Here is a 20,416-nt window from a genome sequence, read left to right on the forward strand (position 1 = left end):
TCTCTCGTCGCTTTTTGACACTTTTTCCATCCTTATCTTCCTCGTTGGCGTCCACCTGTCGCTGTAAGTCAATCTTTTAGTAGCCCACAAGAACTTATCGAGTTGTGTTTGTCGCTGTGCGCGCCTGCCGTGTGTGTTTAGCTGCGGCTAATGAAAGTTAGCTCGCTAACTTCACTTTCTTTCTTGGACGCTCGACAAGATGTGAAAAGTGGCGAGTGGACGATGACACTTTTACTGCCAAATAACAGGCTGGGGACTCTTTCACAACTTCATTTATCTCCCCTTTTGTTTTTCTTTGCTTTGGTTGAGAGCTGCGGGGAAAAAATCGGTTCAGTTTCAGTTTATTCGCACATGTCCAGTTGTTTGACCACAGGACGTCCGAAAAGGAGGAGGAAGAAGCAGAGCTTATTTAATTCTACCTCTTTTCGTAGCATAGCAACTGTATCAATGTCATTGTTCTCTGTAAAACAACAGTAAACAAATAAGTACAACCGCGTTTCCATATGAGTTGGGAAATGGTGTTAGATGTAAATATAAACAGAATACAATGATTTGCAAATCCTTTTCAAGCCATATTCAGTTGAATATGCTACAAAGACTACATATCTGATGTTCAAACTCATTTTTTTGTTTGCAAATAATCATTAACTTTAGAATTTGATGCCAGCAACACGTGACAAAGAAGTTGGGAAAGGTGGCAATAAATACTGATAAAGTTGAGGAATGCTCATCAAACACTTATATGGAACATCCCACAGGTGTGCAGGCTAATTGGGAACAGGTGGGTGCCATGATTGGCTATAAAAACAGCTTCCCAAAAAATGCTCAGTCTTTCACAAGAAAGGATGGGGCGAGGTACACCCCTTTGTCCACAACTGTGTGAGCAAATAGTCAAACAGTTTAAGAACAACCTTTCTCAAAGTGACATTGCAAGGAATTTAGGGATTTCAACATCTACGCTCCATAATATCATCAAAAGGTTCAGAGAATCTGGAGAAATCACTCCACGTAAGCGGCATGGCCGGAAACCAACATTGAATGACCGTGACCTTCCATCCCTCAGACGGCACTGTATCAAAAACCGACATCGATCTCTAAAGGATATCACCACATGGGCGCAGGAACACTTCATAAAACCACTGTCACTAAATACAGTTGGTCGCTACATCTGTAAGTACAAGTTAAAGCTCTACTATGCAAAGCGAAAGCCATTTATCAACAACATCCAGAAACTGGGTCCGAGATTATCTAAGATGGACTGATGCAAAGTGGAAAAGTGTTCTGTGGTCTGACGAGTCCACATTTCAAATTGTTTTTGGAAATATTCGACATTGTGTCATCCAGACCAAAGGGGAAGCGAACCATCCAGACTGTTATCCACGCAAAGTGTAAAAGCCAGCATGTGTGATGGTATGGGGGTGCATTAGTGCCCAAGGCATGGGTAACTTACACATCTGTGAAGGCACCATTAATGCTGAAACGTTTTGGAACAACATATGCTGCCATCTAAGCGCTGTCTTTTTCATGGACGCCCCTGCTTATTTCAGCAAGACAAGGCCAAACCACAATTAGAACGTGTTACAACAGCGTGGCTTTGTAAAAAAAGAGTGCAGGTAGTTTCCTGGCCCACCTGCAGTCCAGACCTGTCTCCCATGGAAAATGTGTGGCGCATTATGAAGCGTAAAATAGGACAGCGGAGACCCCGGACTGTTGAAGGACTGAAGCTCTACATAAAACAAGAATGGGAAAGAATTCCACTTTCAAAGCTTCAACAATTAGTTTCCTCAGTTCCCAAACGTTTATTGAGTGTTGTTAAAAGAAAAGGTGATGTAACACAGTGGTGAACATGCCCTTTCCCAACTACTTTGGCACGTCTTGCAGCCAGGAAATTCAAAGTTAATTATTACTTGCAAAAAAAAAATAAAGTTTATGAGTTTGAACATGAAATATGTTGTCTTTGTAGCATATTCAACTGAATATGGCTTGAAAAGGATTTGCAAATCATTGTATTCTGTTTATATTTACATCTAACACAATCTCCAACTCATATGGAAACGGGGTTTGTATTTTTTTAATTTGGGTTTTATCAATATATGGTTTCTTTTTCTGTGATATGGATGCCTCCTGGGTCTGAAATAAAATGACGACTTTGCTCCACCAGCGCCCGTACTGACGCCGTCTGGAGGAAGCGGCGAGGGGCGGGGCTTGAGGGAGAAGCCCAGTGTGTGGATGGCGTGTACCAGCATGACACCACCACCTGTTGCTTGTGTGCTGCTGGTAAACACACACTGGGGTCAGGCTGGAGCCTATCCCAGCTGACCCCTCATAACCGCGCTGCCCCTTGACACATTCTTTCATCGATATTACTCGCATTTTGCTCTGTGGTGGTGCAGGTCAGCGTCTGGAGAAGCACTGCACATCCGCCAGTCCCGGTGACGGACAGTGCGAGCTGTGTGAGCCAAACACCTTCAGGAGCAGCCCAAACCAGCAGAAGACCTGCGAGCGCTGCACGTCCTGCTCACATCCCAACGGTACGCACTTTTATTCTCCACATTACCGCATTTTTCGGACCATAGGGCGCGCCTGATTAAAAGGCACACTGAAGAAAACACTCCATTTCAAGAGATTTTATCGGGAAAACCCCTCCAAAATGGGTCCGTAAATCTGTGCAGTGAAGTCCTGTAGTCTTACTTTTAGGATTTGATGACATTGTTTGTGTTGTAAATGGGAAATAAAAACAGAATACAATGATTTGCAAATCATTTTCAATTTATATTCACTTGAATAGACTGTAAAGGCAAGATATTTTACGTTTGAACTGATAAACTTTGTTATTTTTGGCAAATACTAGCTCAGTTGGAATTTGTTGCCTGCAACATGCTTCAAAAAAGCTGGCACAAGTGGTAAAAAGTTGAGGAATGAACATAATGCAAACCCCGTTTCCATATGAGTTGGGAAATGGTGTTAGATGTAAATATAAACAGAATACAATGATTTGCAAATCCTTTTCAAGCCATATTCAGTTGAATATGCTACAAAGACAACATATTTGATGTTCAAACTCATAAACTTTATTTATTTTTTTGCAAATAATAATTAACTTAGAATTTCATGGCTGCAAGACGTGCCAAAGTAGTTGGGAAAGGGCATGTTCACCACTGTGTTACATCACCTTTTCTTTTAACAACACTCAATAAACCTTTGGGAACTGAGGAAACTAATTGTTGAAGCTTTGAAAGTGGAATTCTTTCCCATTCCTGTTTTATGTAGAGCTTCAGTCCTTCAACAGTCCGGGGTCTCCGCTGTCCTATTTTACGCTTCATAATGCACCACACATTTTCCATGGGAGACAGGTCTGGACTGCAGGCGGGCCAGGAAAGTACCCGCACTCTTTTTTTACGAAGCCACGCTGTTGTAACATGTGCTGAAGGTGGTTTGGGATTGTCTTGCTGAAATAAGCAGGGGCGTCCATGAAAAAGACGGCGCTTATATGGCAGCATATGTTGTTCCAAAAGCTGTATGTACTTTTCAGCATTAATGGTGCCTTCACAGATGTGCAAGTTACCCATGCCTTGGGCACTATTGCACCCCCATACCATCACACATGCTGGCTTTTACACTTTGCACCTATAGCAGTCCGAATGGTATGTTCTGGAGGACACCACGTCCTCTGTTTCCAAATATAATTTGAAATGTGGACTCGTCAGACCACAGAACACTTTTCCACTTTGCATCAGTCCATCTTAGATGATCTCGGGCCCAGTTTCTGGATGTTGTTGATAAATGGCTTTCAATTTGCATAGTAGAGTTTTAACTTGCACTTACAGATGTAGCGACAAACTCTATTTAGTGACAGTGGTTTTCTGAAGTGTTCCTGAGCTCATGTGGTGATATCCTTTAGAGATTGATGTCGGTTTTTGATACAGTGCGTCTGAGGGATGGAAGGTCACGGTCATTCAATGTTGGTTTCCGGCCATGCTGCTTCAGATTCTCTGAACCTTTTGATGATATTATGGAGCGTAGATGTTGAAATCCCTAAATTTCTTGCAATGTCACTTTTGAGAAAGGTTGTTCTTAAACTGTTTGACTATTTGCTCACACAGTTGTGGACAAAGGGGTGTACCTCGCCCCATCCTTTCTTGTGAAAGACTGAGCATTTTTTGGGAAGCTGTTTTTATAGCCAATCATGGCACCCACCTGTTCCCAATTAGCCTGCACACCTGTGGGATGTTCCAAATAAGTGTTTGATGAGCATTCCTCAACTTTATCAGTATTTATTGCCACCTTTCCCAACTTCTTTGTCACGTGTTGCTGGCATCAAATTCTAAAGTTAATGATTATTTGCAAACAAAAATAAGGTTTATGAGTTTGAACATGAAATATGTTGTCTTTGTAGTACATTCAACTGAATATGGCTTGAAAAGGATTTGCAAATCATTGTATTCTGTTTATATTTACATCTAACACAATTTCCCAACTCATATGGAAGCAGGGTTTGTATGTGACTGGGCCGGCACGCAAAGGCGGTGCTTATAAGGTTTATTTACTTCTCCCTACGTCCGTGTACACAGCGGCGTTTTAAAAAGTCATACATTTTCATCTTTTGATGCCGATAATTTCCGATATTACATTTTAAAGCATTTATCGGCCGATGATATCGGCAGTCCGATTTTTTTGGGACATCCCAGGATGAAACGGTATTGGTGTTGTGTTTCTGTCCGTGCAGCCTACCTGGAGGTGGACAGCGCCTGCACCCGGGCCAGCGACACCAAGTGCCGGTGCCAAGCAGGTCACTTTTGCACCAGTCTCAGTGACCCAGGCTGTAAACTCTGCCACCCTTGCAGGGAGTAAGTTTTGCTCCCCATCATTAAATTGAATCCATATTTTTATGTTTATCCTTTTGGCTTTTGTTGTGGTGTAGGTGCGGTGCAGAGGGCATCAAAGTGGCCTGCGGGGCCGCCCACGACACCGTCTGTAACGACTTATTGGAAGGTAATGTTTTAATGCTTGGTGATCTGATCAAGTTCTAGGGGGAATTTGCCTTTCTGTCAGACACCACATTGCCAAAAGTATCCGGCCACCCATCCAAACGATGAGACCCAGGTGTCCTAATCACTTGGCCCGGACACAGGTGTATAAAACCAAGCACTTAGGCATGAAGACTGTTTCTACAAACATTTGTGAAAGAATGGGCCGCTCTTAGGAGCTCGGTGATTTCAAGCGTGGAACAAATCCAGCCGTGAAATTTCCTCGCTGCTAAATATTCCAAAGTCAACTGACGGCATTATTATTACAAAAGTGAAAAGTTTGGGAACAACAGCAACTCAGCCACCAAGTGGATGCTGAAGGGCATGGTGCAAAGAGGTCGCCCACTTTCTGCACAGTCACTTGCTACACAGCTCCAAACTTCATGTCACCTTCCAATTAGCCCACATACAGTACGCAGAGAGCTTCACGGAATGGGTTTCCATGGCCGAGCAGCTGCATCTAAGCCATACATCACCAAGTCCAATGCAAAGCGCAGGATGCTGTGTTGAAAAGCACGTCGCCACTGGACTCTGGAGCTGTGGAGACGCTGTCTCTGGACTGATGAGTCACGCTTTTCCATCTGGCAATCTGATGGACCAGTCTGGCTTTGGAGGTTGCTAGGAGAACACTACATTTCCGACTGCATTGTGGTTAGTGTGAAATTTGGTGGAGGAGGAATTATGGTGTGGGGTTGTTTTTTCAGGCGTTGGGCTTGGCCCCTTAGTTCCCGTGAAAGGAACTTTGAATGCTCCAGGATACCAAAACATTTTGGACAATTCCATGCTCCCAAACTTGTGGGAACAGTTTGGAGCGGGCCCCCTTCCTCTTCCAACATGACTGTGCACCAGTGCACAAAGCAAGGTCCATAAAGACGTGGATGAACTTGACTGGCCTGCACAGAGTCCTGGCCTGAACTCTAATTGGAGCCAGGCCTTCTCCACCAACATCAGTGTGTGACCTCACCAACGCGCTTTTGGAAGATCGGTGGAAAATTCCTATAAACACATTCCTCAACCTTGTGGACAGCCTTCCCCAGAAGACTTGACGCTGTAAGATCTGCAAAAAGTGGACTTACATCATATTGAACCCTATGGGTTTGGAATGGGAAATCACTTCAAGTTCATATGTGAGTCAAGGCAGGTGGCCAAATACTTTTGTCAAAATAGTGTGTCTTCTCTTTATGTTTTTAGCCAGTGTGAGAACTCATTATGGTGCAGGATTTGCAGCTGCCGTGTTCATCGTTGGGGGGCTTTTATTCTGGCTCGGTACCAGGAAAGGTGAGTATTGTACAAACTGCCATGACCCTTTTTTGTGTTTGATTTCATTCCTAAACAAATATATGGTTTGTTAAATGACCAGTACTGTCTAAGAAGAGGACCCTCACTGACCCAAACGGCAATGAAACTGAGGAAAATGATCCAGACAGCGATAAGACGGAGGAAAATGTAAGTAGTTAGTGTGAAATTGACTTCATATGAAAAACATTAGGACTTAAACCACAGCCCTGAGGATCTTTACGTCTTTCATAAGCACTTCTATTGGCCCATCTTTTCCAACCACTGTGAGATATTGTCTGGTGTGCCGGGGGAGATGATGTCATTTCACCTCATTGGCTTACAAATATTTTTTGCAAACCAGTAGGGGTGTAACTGTACGTGTATTTGTATTGAACCGTTTCGGTACGGGGTTTTGGTTCGGAGGTGCACCGAACGAGTTTCCACACGGACATTTTAAGTAGCGTACCACACGTTGTGTGAACAATGCACACCGAATTGATTGATTGATTAAAACTTTTATTAGTAGATTGCACAGTACAGTACATATTCCGTACAATTGACCACTAAATGGTAACACCCCAACAAGTTTTTCAACTTGTTTAAGTCGGGGCCCACGTAAATCAATTCATGGTAAGCACAACACACGGCATGCTAGCAACGACCGGGCTAGGATAGACTGACCATACCTCCTCTTTTCACCAGACATGTCCTCTTTTGCGGGGCTGTCCGGGTGGAGTTTCTTAAATGCCTCAAATGTTCGGCATTTTGTGTTAGGGTTGTGTGTATTTTCTTATGAATGGGGCGGTATAGCTCGGTTGGTAGAGCGGCCGTGCCAGCAACTTGAGGGTTGCAGGTTCGATTCCCGCTTCCGCCATTCCTAGTCACTGCTGTTGTGTCCTTGGGCAAGACACTATACCCACCTGCTCCCAGTGCCACCCACACTGGTTTAAATGTAACTTAGATATTGGGTTTCACTATGTATAGCGCTTTGAGTCACTAGAGAAAAGCGCTATATAAATATGTTTCACTTCACTTCAATGTACGTTCAGGGTTCAGAAGGGGTTAAAAACAAAACAAATTGTGCACACTGCAGCATTGGTGAGGGAAGGGCAGATTACTTCTATGTTCTTTATTTGTAATTGAATCACTTGTTTATTTTTCAACAAGTTTTTAGTTATTTTTTTATGTTTTTTTCCAAATAGTTGAAGAACGACCACTACAAATGAGCAACATTTTGCACTGTTATACAATTTAATAAATCAGAAACTGATGACATAGTGCTGTATTTTACTTCTTTATCTCCTTTTTTCAACCAAAAATGCTTTGCTCTGATTAGGGTGTACTTGAATTAAAACATTTTCACAGGGGGTACATCACTGATAAAAGGTTGAGAACCACTGCATTATGAGACTGTGGTGGTACATAAACCTAGCAAGCTAGAGATATTGGCCCCAAAATCATTTAACAAGTACAGGAACAGCGAGCTAGCTTGAGTGGACGTCTGCTGGAGTAGTCTACAGTCATACAGGAACTAGCACTTACACTTCAATACCATAGGGCAAATATATTAACCCTAGTACTATCAACACTTACCTGCCTGGATGAAGTCCTTGGCTTCATTAGCCCTGCTGTAGTGTGTAGCATGCTGGGAAGTATTTGTGCATGTGATGGAGGAATGCACAGTGCAGGGTTGAAATTCTACTGAATTTGCATTACATCAGGGTTTTTTTTAGCTATTAATCATGCTGCAAAGTCTAGCATGTTGCATTCAATGTTTATTCCCAATATTTCCCATTAATTCCCATGGAAAGTTTGCGTATATTCCCGGGAACATGGTTTGTCGTGATCACAATATGCAGACGACAGCGGGAGGCAGCGTGCAGGTAAAAAGGTATCTAATGCTCAAAGCAAAAAGTAAACAAAATGCATTGAAGCTTAGGGATGGCTACGAAAAATGAAACTAAAACTGAACTGGTCCGCAAAGTAAACAAAAATAGAATGCTGGACGACAGCAAAGACTTACAGCGTGTGGACCAGCAGACAGCGTCCACAAACTACATCCCTTTTTTGCTGCTGGTGGTGTGCCTCGGGATTTTTTCAATGAAAAAAAATGTGCCTCGGCTCAGAAAAGGTTGAAAAACACTGCTGTAGACTACGGATGTCAAGTCTTATGTCCACATCATCTGATCTATTTAGAGAACTTCTGGACAGTTTTATCCAACATGGTTTCTTCTTAATCCTGCAATGCTATGTGAGCAATGTTCAGTTGGTCTTCTGTTTCGCTTGTCCGCTACCCTCGCCAGGAAGTACGAGTTGGTCGCCACAAACTGCTTTTGTGCTTTTGTGTGACGTGATTGTTTGAGGTTTTATTGCTGCAATATTCAATACTGTGTTGACTCACATTCTACCTTTTTTTGTTTCCTGCAGGTGTTGCAGCATCTGAGTGGTAAGTCTAATTTGATTTACTTCTCGGGTAAACTTACTTTAGAGTAGTTGGGGCCTGATAGCGTGTACAAACTGTAACATTCTGGGCCTCATATACAAAACCCCAAACCAGTTATGTTGTCACGTTAAGTAAATGGTAAATAAAAACAAAATACTTTTCAACCTATATTCAATTGAATAGACTGCAAAGACAAGATACTTAACGTTCAAACTGGTAAACTTGATTTTTTGCAAATATTAGCTCATTTGGAATTCGATGCCTGCAACATGTTTCAAAAGAGCTGGCACAAGTGGCAAAAACAACTGAGAAAGTTGAGAAATGCTCATCAAACACTTATTTGGAACATCCCACAAGTGAACAAGCTAATTGGGAACAGGTGGGTGCCATGATTGGGTATAAAAGCAGCTTCCATGAAATGCTCACTCATTCACAAACAAGGACGGGGCAAGGGTCGCCACTTTGCGAACAAATGCGTGAGCAAATTGTCCAAACAGTTTAAGAACAACATTTCTCAACCAGTTATTGCAAGGAATTTAGGGATTTCACCATCTATGGTCTGTAATATCATCAAAAGGTTCAGAGAATGTGGAGAAATCATTGCACTTAATCGGCAATGCCCGTGACTTCGATCCTTCAGATCAAAAAGCGAATCAGGGTGTAAAGGATATCGCCACAGGGCTCAGAAACACTTCATAAAACCACTGTCTGTAACTACAGTTAGTCGCTACATCTGTAAGTGCAAGTTAAAACTCTACTATGCAAAGCCAAACCCATTTATCAACAACACCCAGAAACGCCACTGGCTTTGCTGGGCCCAAGCTTACCAAAGATGGACTGATGCAAAGTGGAAAAGTGTTCTCTGGTCTAGCGAGTCCGCATTTAAAATACTTTTTGGAAATTGGGCTGTGGAAGACTCGCACCTCCGGGTTCCTCGGACCACCAATGACTGACATGAAATGCGTGGCTGTTTTGAGATTACGTTTTTTTTTTGCAATAAACTCTTCTTTTCTTGCCCTTCTTCTGCATTTCAGCACTCGCGTCTGGCGGCAGTTGCTCTCTTTGGTGCGCTTTTCAGCCTTCAGCGTCTCCGTCTCGCTCTTGCTTTCGCACTTGCTCGGGTTCTCTCTCTCATCAACTCCGACTTCAGCAACCACTTCCTTCCCTGCCGCTGCCCTTTTGTAGAGTCAGGTGATCAGACAACTTCGCCCAGGTGGGCCATATACGCACCTGTCGCCGATCTCGGAGCCGGCCCTGACACACATGTCGTGACCAAAGAGGAAAAGAACCATCCGGACTGTTCTAGGCGCAAAGTGTTGTAGTCAGCATGTGTGATGGTATGGGGGTGTATTAGTGATTGTTGTAGGGTGAAAGTGTTGTAGTCAGCATGTGTGATGGTATGGGGGTGTATTAGTGATTGTTGTAGGGTGAAAGTGTTGTAGTCAGCATGTGTGATGGTATGGGGGTGTATTAGTGATTGTTGTAGGGTGAAAGTGTTGTAGTCAGCATGTGTGATGGTATGGGGGTGTATTAGTGATTGTTGTAGGGTGAAAGTGTTGTAGTCAGCATGTGTGATGGTATGGGGGTGTATTAGTGCTCAAGGCATGGGTAACTTACACATGTGTGATGATATGGGGGTGTATTAGTGGCCAAGGCATGGGTAACTTACACATGTGTGAAGGCACCATTAATGCTGAAAGGTACATACAGCTTTTGGAGCAACATATGTTGTCATCCAAGCAACGTTGTCATGGACGCCCCTGCTTATTTCAGTAAGACAATGCCTAGCCACGTGTTACAACAGCGCGGCTTTGTAGTAAAAGAGTGTGGGTACTAGACTGGCCTGCCTGTAGTCCAGACCTGTCCCCCTTTGAAAATGTGTGGCGCAATATGAAGCCTAAAATATGAGGCAGGAGACTGTTGAAGAAGTTAAGCTGTACATCAAGCAAGAATGGCAGAGAATTCCACTAAAAAGCTTCAACATTTGTTCTCCTCAGTTCCCAAACAAGTGTTGTTGAAAGAAAAGGCCATGTGACAAAGTGGTGAAAATGCCCCTGTGACAACTATTCTGCAATGTATTAAAGGCCTACTGAAATGAGATGTTCTTATTTAAACGGGGATAGCAGCTCCATTCTATGTGTCATACTTCATCATTTCCCCATATTGCCATATTTTTGCTGAAAGGACTTAGTAGAGAACATCGATGTTAAAGTTGGCAAGTGGAGAAAAGCCCTGCCTCTACCGGAAGTCGCAGACGATGCGTCACATGTTGATGGCTCCTCACATCTTCACTTTGTTTTTAATGGGAGCCTCCAACAAAAAGTGTTATTCAGACCGAGGAAACGACAATTTCCCCATTAATTTGAGCGAGGATGAAAGATTCGTGTTTGAGGATATTGATAGCGACGGACTAGAAAGAAAAAAAAAAACCTGATTGCATTGTGACTGATTCAGATGTTTTTAGACACATTTACTAGGATAAATCTGGGAAATCGCTTATCTTTCTATTGTGTTGCTAGTGTTTTAGTGAGTTTAACAGTACCTGATAGTCGGAGGGGTGTGTCCACGGCCGGGTGTTGACCCGCAGTGTCTCGGGGAAGTCGACGGCAGCTTTATGGACGGCACAAGCTCAGCTGATATCCAGTAAGAAGCGACTTTTTAACCACAATTTCCTCACCGAAACCTGCTGGTTGACATTTGGTTGGGATCCATGTTCGCTGTGATCCATAGTAAAGTTTCACCTCTGTGAATTTTAAACAAGGAATCACCGTGTGTTTGTGTGGCTAAAGGCTAAAGCTTCCCCACTCCGTCTTTCTACTTTGACTTCTCCAATATTAATTGAACAAATTGCAAAGGATTCAGCAACACAGATGTCCAAAATACTGTGTAATTATGCCGTTAAAGCAGACGACTTTTAGCTGTGTGTGTGTGCAGCGCTCATATTGCCTAACAGCCCGTGACGTCACGCGTACACGTCATCATTACGCGATGTTTTCAAGAAAAAAGGCCCGGGAAATTTAAAATTGCAATTTAGTAAACTAAAGCGGGCATATTGGCATGTGTTGCAATGTTAATATTTCATCATTGATATATAAACTATCAGACTGCGTGGTGGCTAGTAGTGGCTTTCAGTAGGCCTTTAAACTTCCCAGCATCAACATGAAATATCTTATCTTTGCAGTCTTTTCAATTGAATATAAGTTGAAAAGGATTTGCAAATATTCTGTTTTTATTTAACACATCGTGACAACTTCACTGCTTTTTGGGTTTTGTAAATGTATATACCGCATTTTTCAGAGTATAAGTCGCTCCGGAGTATAAGTCGCACCTGCCGAAAATGCATAATAAAGAAGGAAAAAACTTATATAAGTCGCACTGGAGTATAAGTCACATTTTTTGGAGAAATTTATTTAAAACCCAACACCAAGAATAGACATTTGAAAGACAATTTAAAATAAATAACAACAGGCTGAATAAGTGTAGGTTATATGAGGCATAAATAAGCAACTGCTATGTTAACCTAACATATTATGGTAAGAGTCATTCAAATAACTATAACATATAGAACATGCTATACCTTTACCAAACTATCTCTCACTCCTAATCCATAAATCCCATGAAATCTTATATGTCTAGTCTCTTACGTGAATGAGATACATAATATTATTTGATATTTTACGCTAATGTGTTAATAATTTCACACATAAGTCGCTCCTGAGTATAAGTCGCACCCCCGGCCAAACTATGAAAAAAACTGCGACTTATAGTCCAAAAAATACAGTATGTGTGTGTGTTAGCTATAGGCTCGGTCATGTTTTAGATGTAAAACATTGTTTTTTTTTAATGACTTTAATCCTTCACACTCACTTTTTTCCTTTTCATGGTCGCAAAACAAAGTTATCTCCATCCTTAGCTGTCAACTAAAGCTCATGTCAACTAATGTCAACCACATTTCTTTGTGCAGATCTTACGGCGTTCACTGTTGCCTTTGACACTCCCAACTTATGGCGGCGATGCTTGCTTCTCATACTTTAAGATACGACTCATATCTAAAAACACTCTTAAAACCTCTAATGCAGGGGTCCCCAAACTATGGCCCGTGGTCCAAAATCCAGCCCGCGGCTGGATCCGACCAAAAAAAAAAAAGTTTTATTTTTTTTAATTATTATTAATTTCATCTGTCCTTTCGAGCATCAATCCATTTTCTACCCCTTGTTACTCTCGGGGTCTCTTAGCCGCTCAGGCAAAATCTATTGTCTAAAAATGCAATTTCCCATTGATAACGTGATGTCATATACAATAGTCTCCGAGTGTAGAGTTTTTAAACATCAGTGGAAATATATGTATATATACATATATGTGTGTGTGTGTATATATATATATATATATATATATATATATATATATATATGTATATATATATATCAATCAATCAATCAATGTTTACTTATATAGCCCTAAATCACTAGTGTCTCAAAGGGCTGCACAAACCACTACCACATCCTCGGTAGGCCCACATAAGGGCAAGGAAAACTCACACTCAGTGGGACGTCGGTGACAATGATGACTATGAGAAACCTTGGAGAGGACCTCATATGTGGGCAACCCCCCCCCTCTAGGGGACCGAAAGCAATGGATGTCGAGTGGGTCTAACATGATACTGTGAAAGTTCAATCCATAGTGGATCCAACACAGCCGCGAGAGTCCAGTCCAAAGCGGATCCAACACAGCAGCGAGAGTCCCGTCCACAGCGGAGCCAGCAGGAAACCATCCCAAGTGGGGGCGGATCAGCAGCGCAAAGATGTCCCCAGCCGATACACAGGCGAGCAGTACATCCTGGGTCCCGACTCTGGACAGCCAGTATGTCATCCATGACCATCGGACTGGACCCCCTCCACAAGGGAGAGTGGGACATAGGAGAAAAAGAAAAGAAACGGCAGATCAACTGGTCTAAAAAGGGGAGTCTATTTAAAGGCTAGAGTATACAAATGAGTTTTAAGGTGTGACTTAAATGCTTCTACTGAGGTGGCATCTCGAACTGTTACCGGGAGGGCATTCTAGAGTACTGGAGTCCAAATGGAAAACGTTCTATAGCCCGCAGACTTTTTTGGGGGTTTGGGAATCATTAATAAGCCGGAGTCATTTGATATATATGGTACAATACAATCAGCAAGATAGGATGGAGCTAGACCGTGTAGTATTTTATACGTAAGTAGTAAAACCTTAAAGTCACATCTTAAGTGCACAGGAAGCCAGTGCAGGTGAGCCAGTATAGGTATATATGTATGAATATATGTATATAAAGGTATATACAGTATAGGTATATATGTATGTATATATGTATATAAAGGTATATACAGTATAGGTATATATGTATGTATATATGTATATAAAGGTATATACAGTATAGGTATATATGTATGTATATATGTATATAAAGGTATATACAGTATAGGTATATATGTATGTATATATGTATATAAAGGTATATACAGTATAGGTATATATGTTTGTATATATGTATATAAAGGTATATACAGTATAGGTATATATGTATGTATATATGTATATAAAGGTATATACAGTACAGGCGTAATGTGATCAAACTTTCTTGTTCTTGTCAAAAGTCTAGCAGCCGCATTTTGTACCAACTGTAATCTTTTAATGCTAGACATGGGGAGACCCGAAATAATACGTTACAGTAGTCGAGGCGAGACGTAACAAACGCATGGATAATGATCTCAGCGTCTTTAGTGGACAGAATGGAGCGAATTTTAGCGATATTACGGAGATGAAAGAAGGCCGTTTTAGTAACGCTTTTAATGTGTGCCTCAAAGGAGAGAGTTGGGTCGAAGATAATACCCAGATTCTTTACCGTGTCACCTTGTTTAATTGTTTGGTTGTCAAATGTTAGAGTTGTATTACTAAATAGAGGTCGGTGTCTAGCAGGACCGATAATCAGCATTTCCATTTTTTTGGCGTTGAGTTGCAAAAAGTTAGCGGACATCCATTGTTTAATTTCATTAAGACACGCCTCCAGCTGACTACAATCCGGCGTGTTGGTCAGCTTTAGGGGCATGTAGAGTTGGGTGTCATCAGCATAACAGTGAAAGCTAACACCGTATTTGCGTATGATGTCACCTAGCGGCAGCATGTAGATGCTGAAGAGTGCAGGGCCAAGGACCGAACCCTGGGGAACTCCACACGTTACCTTAACGTAGTCCGAGGTCACATTGTTATGGGAGACACACTGCATCCTATCAGTAAGATAAGAGTTAAACCAAGACAGGGCTAAGTCTGACATACCAATTCGTGTTTTGATACGTTCTAATAAAATATTATGATCGACGGTATCGAAAGCAGCGCTAAGATCGAGGAGCTGCAACATAGATGACACATCAGAATCCATCGTTAGCAATAGATCATTAGTCAATTTTGCGAGGGCTGTCTCCGTGGAGTGATTTGCCCTGAAACCGGATTAAAAGGTTTCACATAGATTGTTAGACGCTAAGTGTTCATTTAACTGCTCCGCAACAATTTTTTCAAGGATTTTTGAAATAAAGGGAAGGTGAGACACCGGTCGGTAGTTTACCATGAGGTCAGGATCGAGGTTAGGTCTTTTAAGAAGAGGATGAATAACCGGTTTTTTGAATGCTAGGGGAACAGTGCCCGAGGAAAGTGATAAGTTTATAATATTTAGCACTGATGGACCTAATAATACAAAGAGCTTCTTGATCAGTTTCCCAGGAAGAGGGTCAAGTAAACATGTTGTTTGTTTTATTCCATTTACACGTTGTAACAATTCCTCTAATGTTATTTCCTCAAAACGAGAGAAACTATTTTGGAGGGCAGTATCCACCGTATATACAATCGTGTCAGTGTCAATAGAACCCCGTTGTAGCTGGGATGCATTGTCTTTAATCTCCTTTCTAATGACTTCAATTTTCTTACTAAAGAATTGCATAAAGTCATCAGCTGAGTGGGTGGAGCTACTGGAAGGGGTCCCTTGTTGGGTTAGCGATGCTACCGTACTAAACAAAAATTTAGGATCGTTTTTATTACGGTGGATGAGATTTGAGTAATATTTAGCTTTAGCTAAGGTAAGCATGCGTTTATAAGTTATTAAACTATCACTCCATGCTTGATGGTGCACCTCAAGTTTAGTCGTGCGCCATTTGCGTTCCAGCTTTCTACATAATAATTTCTGAGCTCTAGTTTCTTCTGTAAACCACGGGGTGCGCTTTTTTGGAGCCTTTTTTAACTTTAGCGGTGCTATGTTATCAAAGGTTTCGCGCAGGGCGTCGTTAAAGTTGTTAGTGAGGTTATCAATAGAGCCCACATACTTTGGGAATGGTGCCATTACCGAGGGCAGTAGGTCAGCAAGAGTTGTCGTTGTGGCCGTATTAATGTTGCGGCTGCTATAGCAGTTATTATTATTATTATTATTTTGACGAACATGAGTCTGAACCTCGAATTTTATAAGGTAATGATCGGACAATACTTTAGTATACGGGAGTATCGTAACTTTGGAAGGTGATACCCCTGACAAGCACTACGTCTATCGTATTACCGCTGCGATGCGTCGGTTCATTTATTATTTGTGTAAGACCACAGCTATCAATTATAGTGTGGAGCGCTACGCACGGTGGGTCCGATGGGGTGTGTGTATATATATATATATATATATATATATATATATGCATATATTTACATATATATGTATCTCTATGTATATATATACATATATATGTATGTATATATATATATATATCATTACAGTTAAGATTGGTACAAAAAATTGCATCAAGTGTAAGAGACATATTTAAAAGAGCATCAGTATATATATATATATATATATATATATATATATATATATATATATATATATATAAAATATATACACGTATGTATGTATACATACCCTGGCCAATGGCCAATTTGTTTTTTAACACAATGCGGCCCCTGGGTCGAAAAGTTTGGGGACCCCTGCTCTAAAGGCTTTGTGGCCACGTGTGGACAGCACCTTTTAGCTCTTATTTCCAAAATTGTGTGCACTACTGAATTGGGGTATTATGGCCACTTGTGTGGACACTTATACTGCTATCTGGTGGTGTCAGAAGAGTATAACATGCAATGGAATTTGGGGAAAAAAATGTGTAAAAATAAGAATTAGCATGTCACTAAACATGAAGTACACTTTTGTGTACTTATGGACTAAGTACATCATATCAAAAGATGATTCTTAGTTTTTGGTTCTAATTAGGGTCCAATAAGCCCAAATAGCAAAGAGAAAAAAAAAAGAAAAAAGCATGTAAAAAACAGCTTGGTTAATAAATTGAGCTCCCACGGTAACCTAATTGCCTGCTCCGACTTCCATGTGCACATCAACTACTGATGATGGACCCGTTTTCCAGACACGGATCCTTTGCCTCACCTGCCTGACATCGCAGGCGTGGTCGGATGGAAGACCATGCGCCGCGTCGCAATTCAAAGCGGGATGAATCCCGTCGCCATTGAGGATTGCGAACTGAATTCCCCGAATGATGCTGAGGAGCGGACGCTGCATCTGCTGAGGAAGTGGGTGGAGCTGCAGGGAAAGGACGCCATGAAAAACTTGGTAGAGACCCTGGGAAAAACCCAACACAACAACACAAAGCAGAAAGTGGTGAATATTTTATTAAGAATCTATTAATATGTTATAGGGTTGTGTGGTGTGTAGTACAGTGCTACTAATGAATCACAAGTGGTACTATATTTGAAAATTACTGGTTTGCCATATATATATGTATTTTTTTCAAAGGTAGGCAAGACAACTTTATTTATATAGCACGTTTGTAACAGTTTTTAAATTGGACCAAAGTGCTTAGAAGGAAGATGAACAATGAATGAGCTAAACAAGATAGTGCCAAAGCAAGATGGTAAAAGGGTTCCAATAAAAAGTAAAATTGCAAGATAAAAAATAATGAAATAATAAAAGTGCGACAAATTGAAAAAAAGGTTAGACTGCACATTGTTGTCATGTCATGACTCCGCTGGTTTTTACGAGCAGAGGAGCATGTTCGGCAGCGCACGATCACAGAGTACTTGCAAGCAGACACTGTGTAGACAGAAATGGGAGATTGAACGCATTTTGGCGTAAAAAGTAAAGATAAATAGATAGATAGTACTTTATTGATTCCTTCAGGAAAATTAAAATTCCAGCAGCAATGTACAGAGTTGAGATCAATTTAAAAAAAGTAAAAGTAAATAATGGGGGTTTAAATGTAAACAAAATAGAGAAATATTACAATAAGAATAAAAAGCAACAATGGGAATAACAATATAACAGTAAAATAAGAATATAACAAGACAAAGTAGGCAGTAGTGAGCATGTTATGAAAAAGTATTGCACCAGAGAGGAGTTGTACAGTCTAAGGCGTGTGGGACAAAGGAGTTCTTGAGTCTATTAGTCCTGCACTTGGGATGAAGCAGTCTAGAACTGAACAGGCTCCTCTGGCTACTGATAACACTATGCAGAGGGTGACTGGCATCATCCAGGATGCTCACTAGTTTGTCCACAGTCCTCTTCTCTGCCACCCTCACCACTGAGTCCACTTTCATTCCCATTGTAGAACCGGCCCGCCTGATCAGTATCTCAAGTCTGGAGCTGTCCTTCTTAGATGTACTGCCCCCCCAGCACACTACCATGTAGAACAGAACACTGGCAACCACAGACTGGTAGTACATCCACAGGAGTTTTCTACAAATGTTGAAGGAGTGCAGTCTCCTGAGGAAGTACAGCCTGCTCTGTCCTTTCTTGTACTGGTGGTCCTGTTAACAGTCCAGTCCAGCTTATTGTCCACCCCCAAACCCAGAGGTACTTGAATGAGTCCACGGTCTGTACCTCAACTCCCTGGATCACAATAGGTTGTGACCGTGGACTCGACCTCCCAAAGTCAATGACCAGCTCCTTGGTCTTTGACGGATTGAGCTGCAAGAGGTTCGTGTGGCTCCAGACAACAAAGTCCCTCACCAGGTTCCGAAACTCCTCCTCTCTGCCGCCCCTGATGCACCCGACGATGGCTGTGTCATCCGCGTACTTCTGGATGTGACACAGCTCTGAGTTGTAGCAGAAGTCAGCGGTGTAGAGGGTGAAGAGAAGAGGGGCCAGCACCGTTCCCTGCGGTGCTCCGGTGCTGCTGATCACAGTGTCAGACCTGATGTCCTTCAGTCTGACAGACTGTGGCCTGTCGGTGAGGTAGTTCGAAATCCAGGCAACCACGCAGGGGTCCACTCGCGTTTTGTAGAGCTTGTCCTGAAGGAGGTGGGGCTGGACGGTATTAAAGGCACTCGAGAAGTCCAGGAACAGGATCCTCACAGTGCCATTTCCCTTATCCAGATGTGCAGCAGGTAAAGGATATCATCCTCCACACCAACGCCTGCCTGGTACGCAAACTGCAGGCTGTCCTGCAGTTTGTTGACGTTATAACACTGAAACTCCCCCAGGAAGAGAGGTGCTTTAAAACATGGCTAGCTAGCTAGCAGCTAACATCCATCTGCGGTCGGCAGTGTTCTAGGACAGTGCTTCTCAACCTTTTTTCAGTCATGTACCCCCTGGGAACATGTTTTCCATTCAAGTACCCCCTAATCACAGCAAAGCATTTTTGCTTGAAAAAACCAGGGCGTAGAATTGGGATATTGGGACACTGGGGACACGTCCCTACCCAATATCCAGTGTAGTCACTATCAATACAAGCACTGCCCGTAATGTTTAGTCAATGATTATGGCACACAAAGGGTTAAATGTCGGTCTCTGCTAGAAGTCCCGCCTCTAACCTAAATATCACTCCCTGATTGGTTGCCGCTTTCATGCTAACTTACGTGTGATTGGCTGTCCCCGCTGTCACTCCTCACTGTGGAAAAAGCAGTCCCACCTATCCAGACGTTAGCTCCAAATTAGCACTGCATCTCGTCTTTTCCTACGCTTTTTTTCCAGGTGAAAGTCAATGCTCAGTCCCCTCTAACATTGTTAACCCTGAAAGTTAACCTTAAACATGCAAATTCAACTACTTGAGTCCCTTTTTTAACATCGTAAAAACATCAGCTGTCTTTTACTACGGACTGCAACGGTCCGTTGTCATGGATACGTGACAACAACTTCCGTTCATAGCAGTCATGCGTGCCTGAGGCGGAGTGATAGCCTGCGCTGTGATCAGGCTTTAGAAGATTTAAACCACGGTTAACAGCCAATCAGATCGCGGCATTTCACCTTTCCGTTTTATTTTTTGATTTTTTTTTTAGTTTTATGTAACATATTTACAGAACAAAAGCAGCAATAGAAAGAAGTAAATGAAGGGAAAAATTGTGAGTGATTTAAACACAAGTTGGGGAAAAGATTATTACAGTTCATTGTTTATTTACAATGTTGTATTGCATGAATGTATTTGTGATGTTGTTGATGTTGATTGACAGCATGATGCACACTTGCACTACACTAAAGAGTAAAGAGGAGAACTCTTCCAAGTTGTCTCCTTTGCTTTCATTTTAGTTGCTTTACTTATAACATCTGCATGACCTGAAATTATGATTGCTAATGTAAAAAAAAAAAAAAAAAGTAAACTTTCAGAGTGCTGCCTTGGAGCACTTTTGTGTCCCCACCAATCTCAACATCAAACCTGCTCCCTTGTGG

The 20,416-nt window shown here is 41.9% G+C and overlaps 1 protein-coding gene across 3 annotated transcripts in view; it reads left to right on the top strand.

Moving 5' to 3' along the window:
- fas (Fas cell surface death receptor) overlaps nt 1–20,250 on the top strand; it is a 41,144-nt gene extending 20,894 nt beyond the window's left edge. Inside the window, exons 1-9 of one of the 3 annotated variants that reach the window (XM_061911803.1) lie at nt 1–63; nt 2,162–2,277; nt 2,394–2,531; nt 4,727–4,847; nt 4,922–4,992; nt 6,219–6,305; nt 6,388–6,473; nt 8,733–8,751; nt 17,163–20,250. The exon at nt 1–63 is cut by the window's left edge and continues 71 nt beyond it. In XM_061911803.1, coding sequence (XP_061767787.1) covers nt 1–63; nt 2,162–2,277; nt 2,394–2,531; nt 4,727–4,847; nt 4,922–4,992; nt 6,219–6,305; nt 6,388–6,473; nt 8,733–8,751; nt 17,163–17,440 — 979 coding nt within the window. In that variant the 3' untranslated portion in view covers nt 17,441–20,250. Of the gene's footprint in view, nt 64–2,161; nt 2,278–2,393; nt 2,532–4,726; nt 4,848–4,921; nt 4,993–6,218; nt 6,306–6,387; nt 6,474–8,732; nt 8,752–9,782; nt 10,847–17,162 lie in introns of those variants that run through there. The other 2 variants (XM_061911805.1, XM_061911804.1) reach the window with 2 other exon arrangements.
- The last annotated feature ends 166 nt before the right edge of the window (nt 20,251–20,416 follow it).

The sequence above is a fragment of the Nerophis ophidion genome, linkage group LG09, assembly GCF_033978795.1.
Source record: "Nerophis ophidion isolate RoL-2023_Sa linkage group LG09, RoL_Noph_v1.0, whole genome shotgun sequence".
NCBI classification, from domain to species: domain Eukaryota; kingdom Metazoa; phylum Chordata; class Actinopteri; order Syngnathiformes; family Syngnathidae; genus Nerophis; species Nerophis ophidion.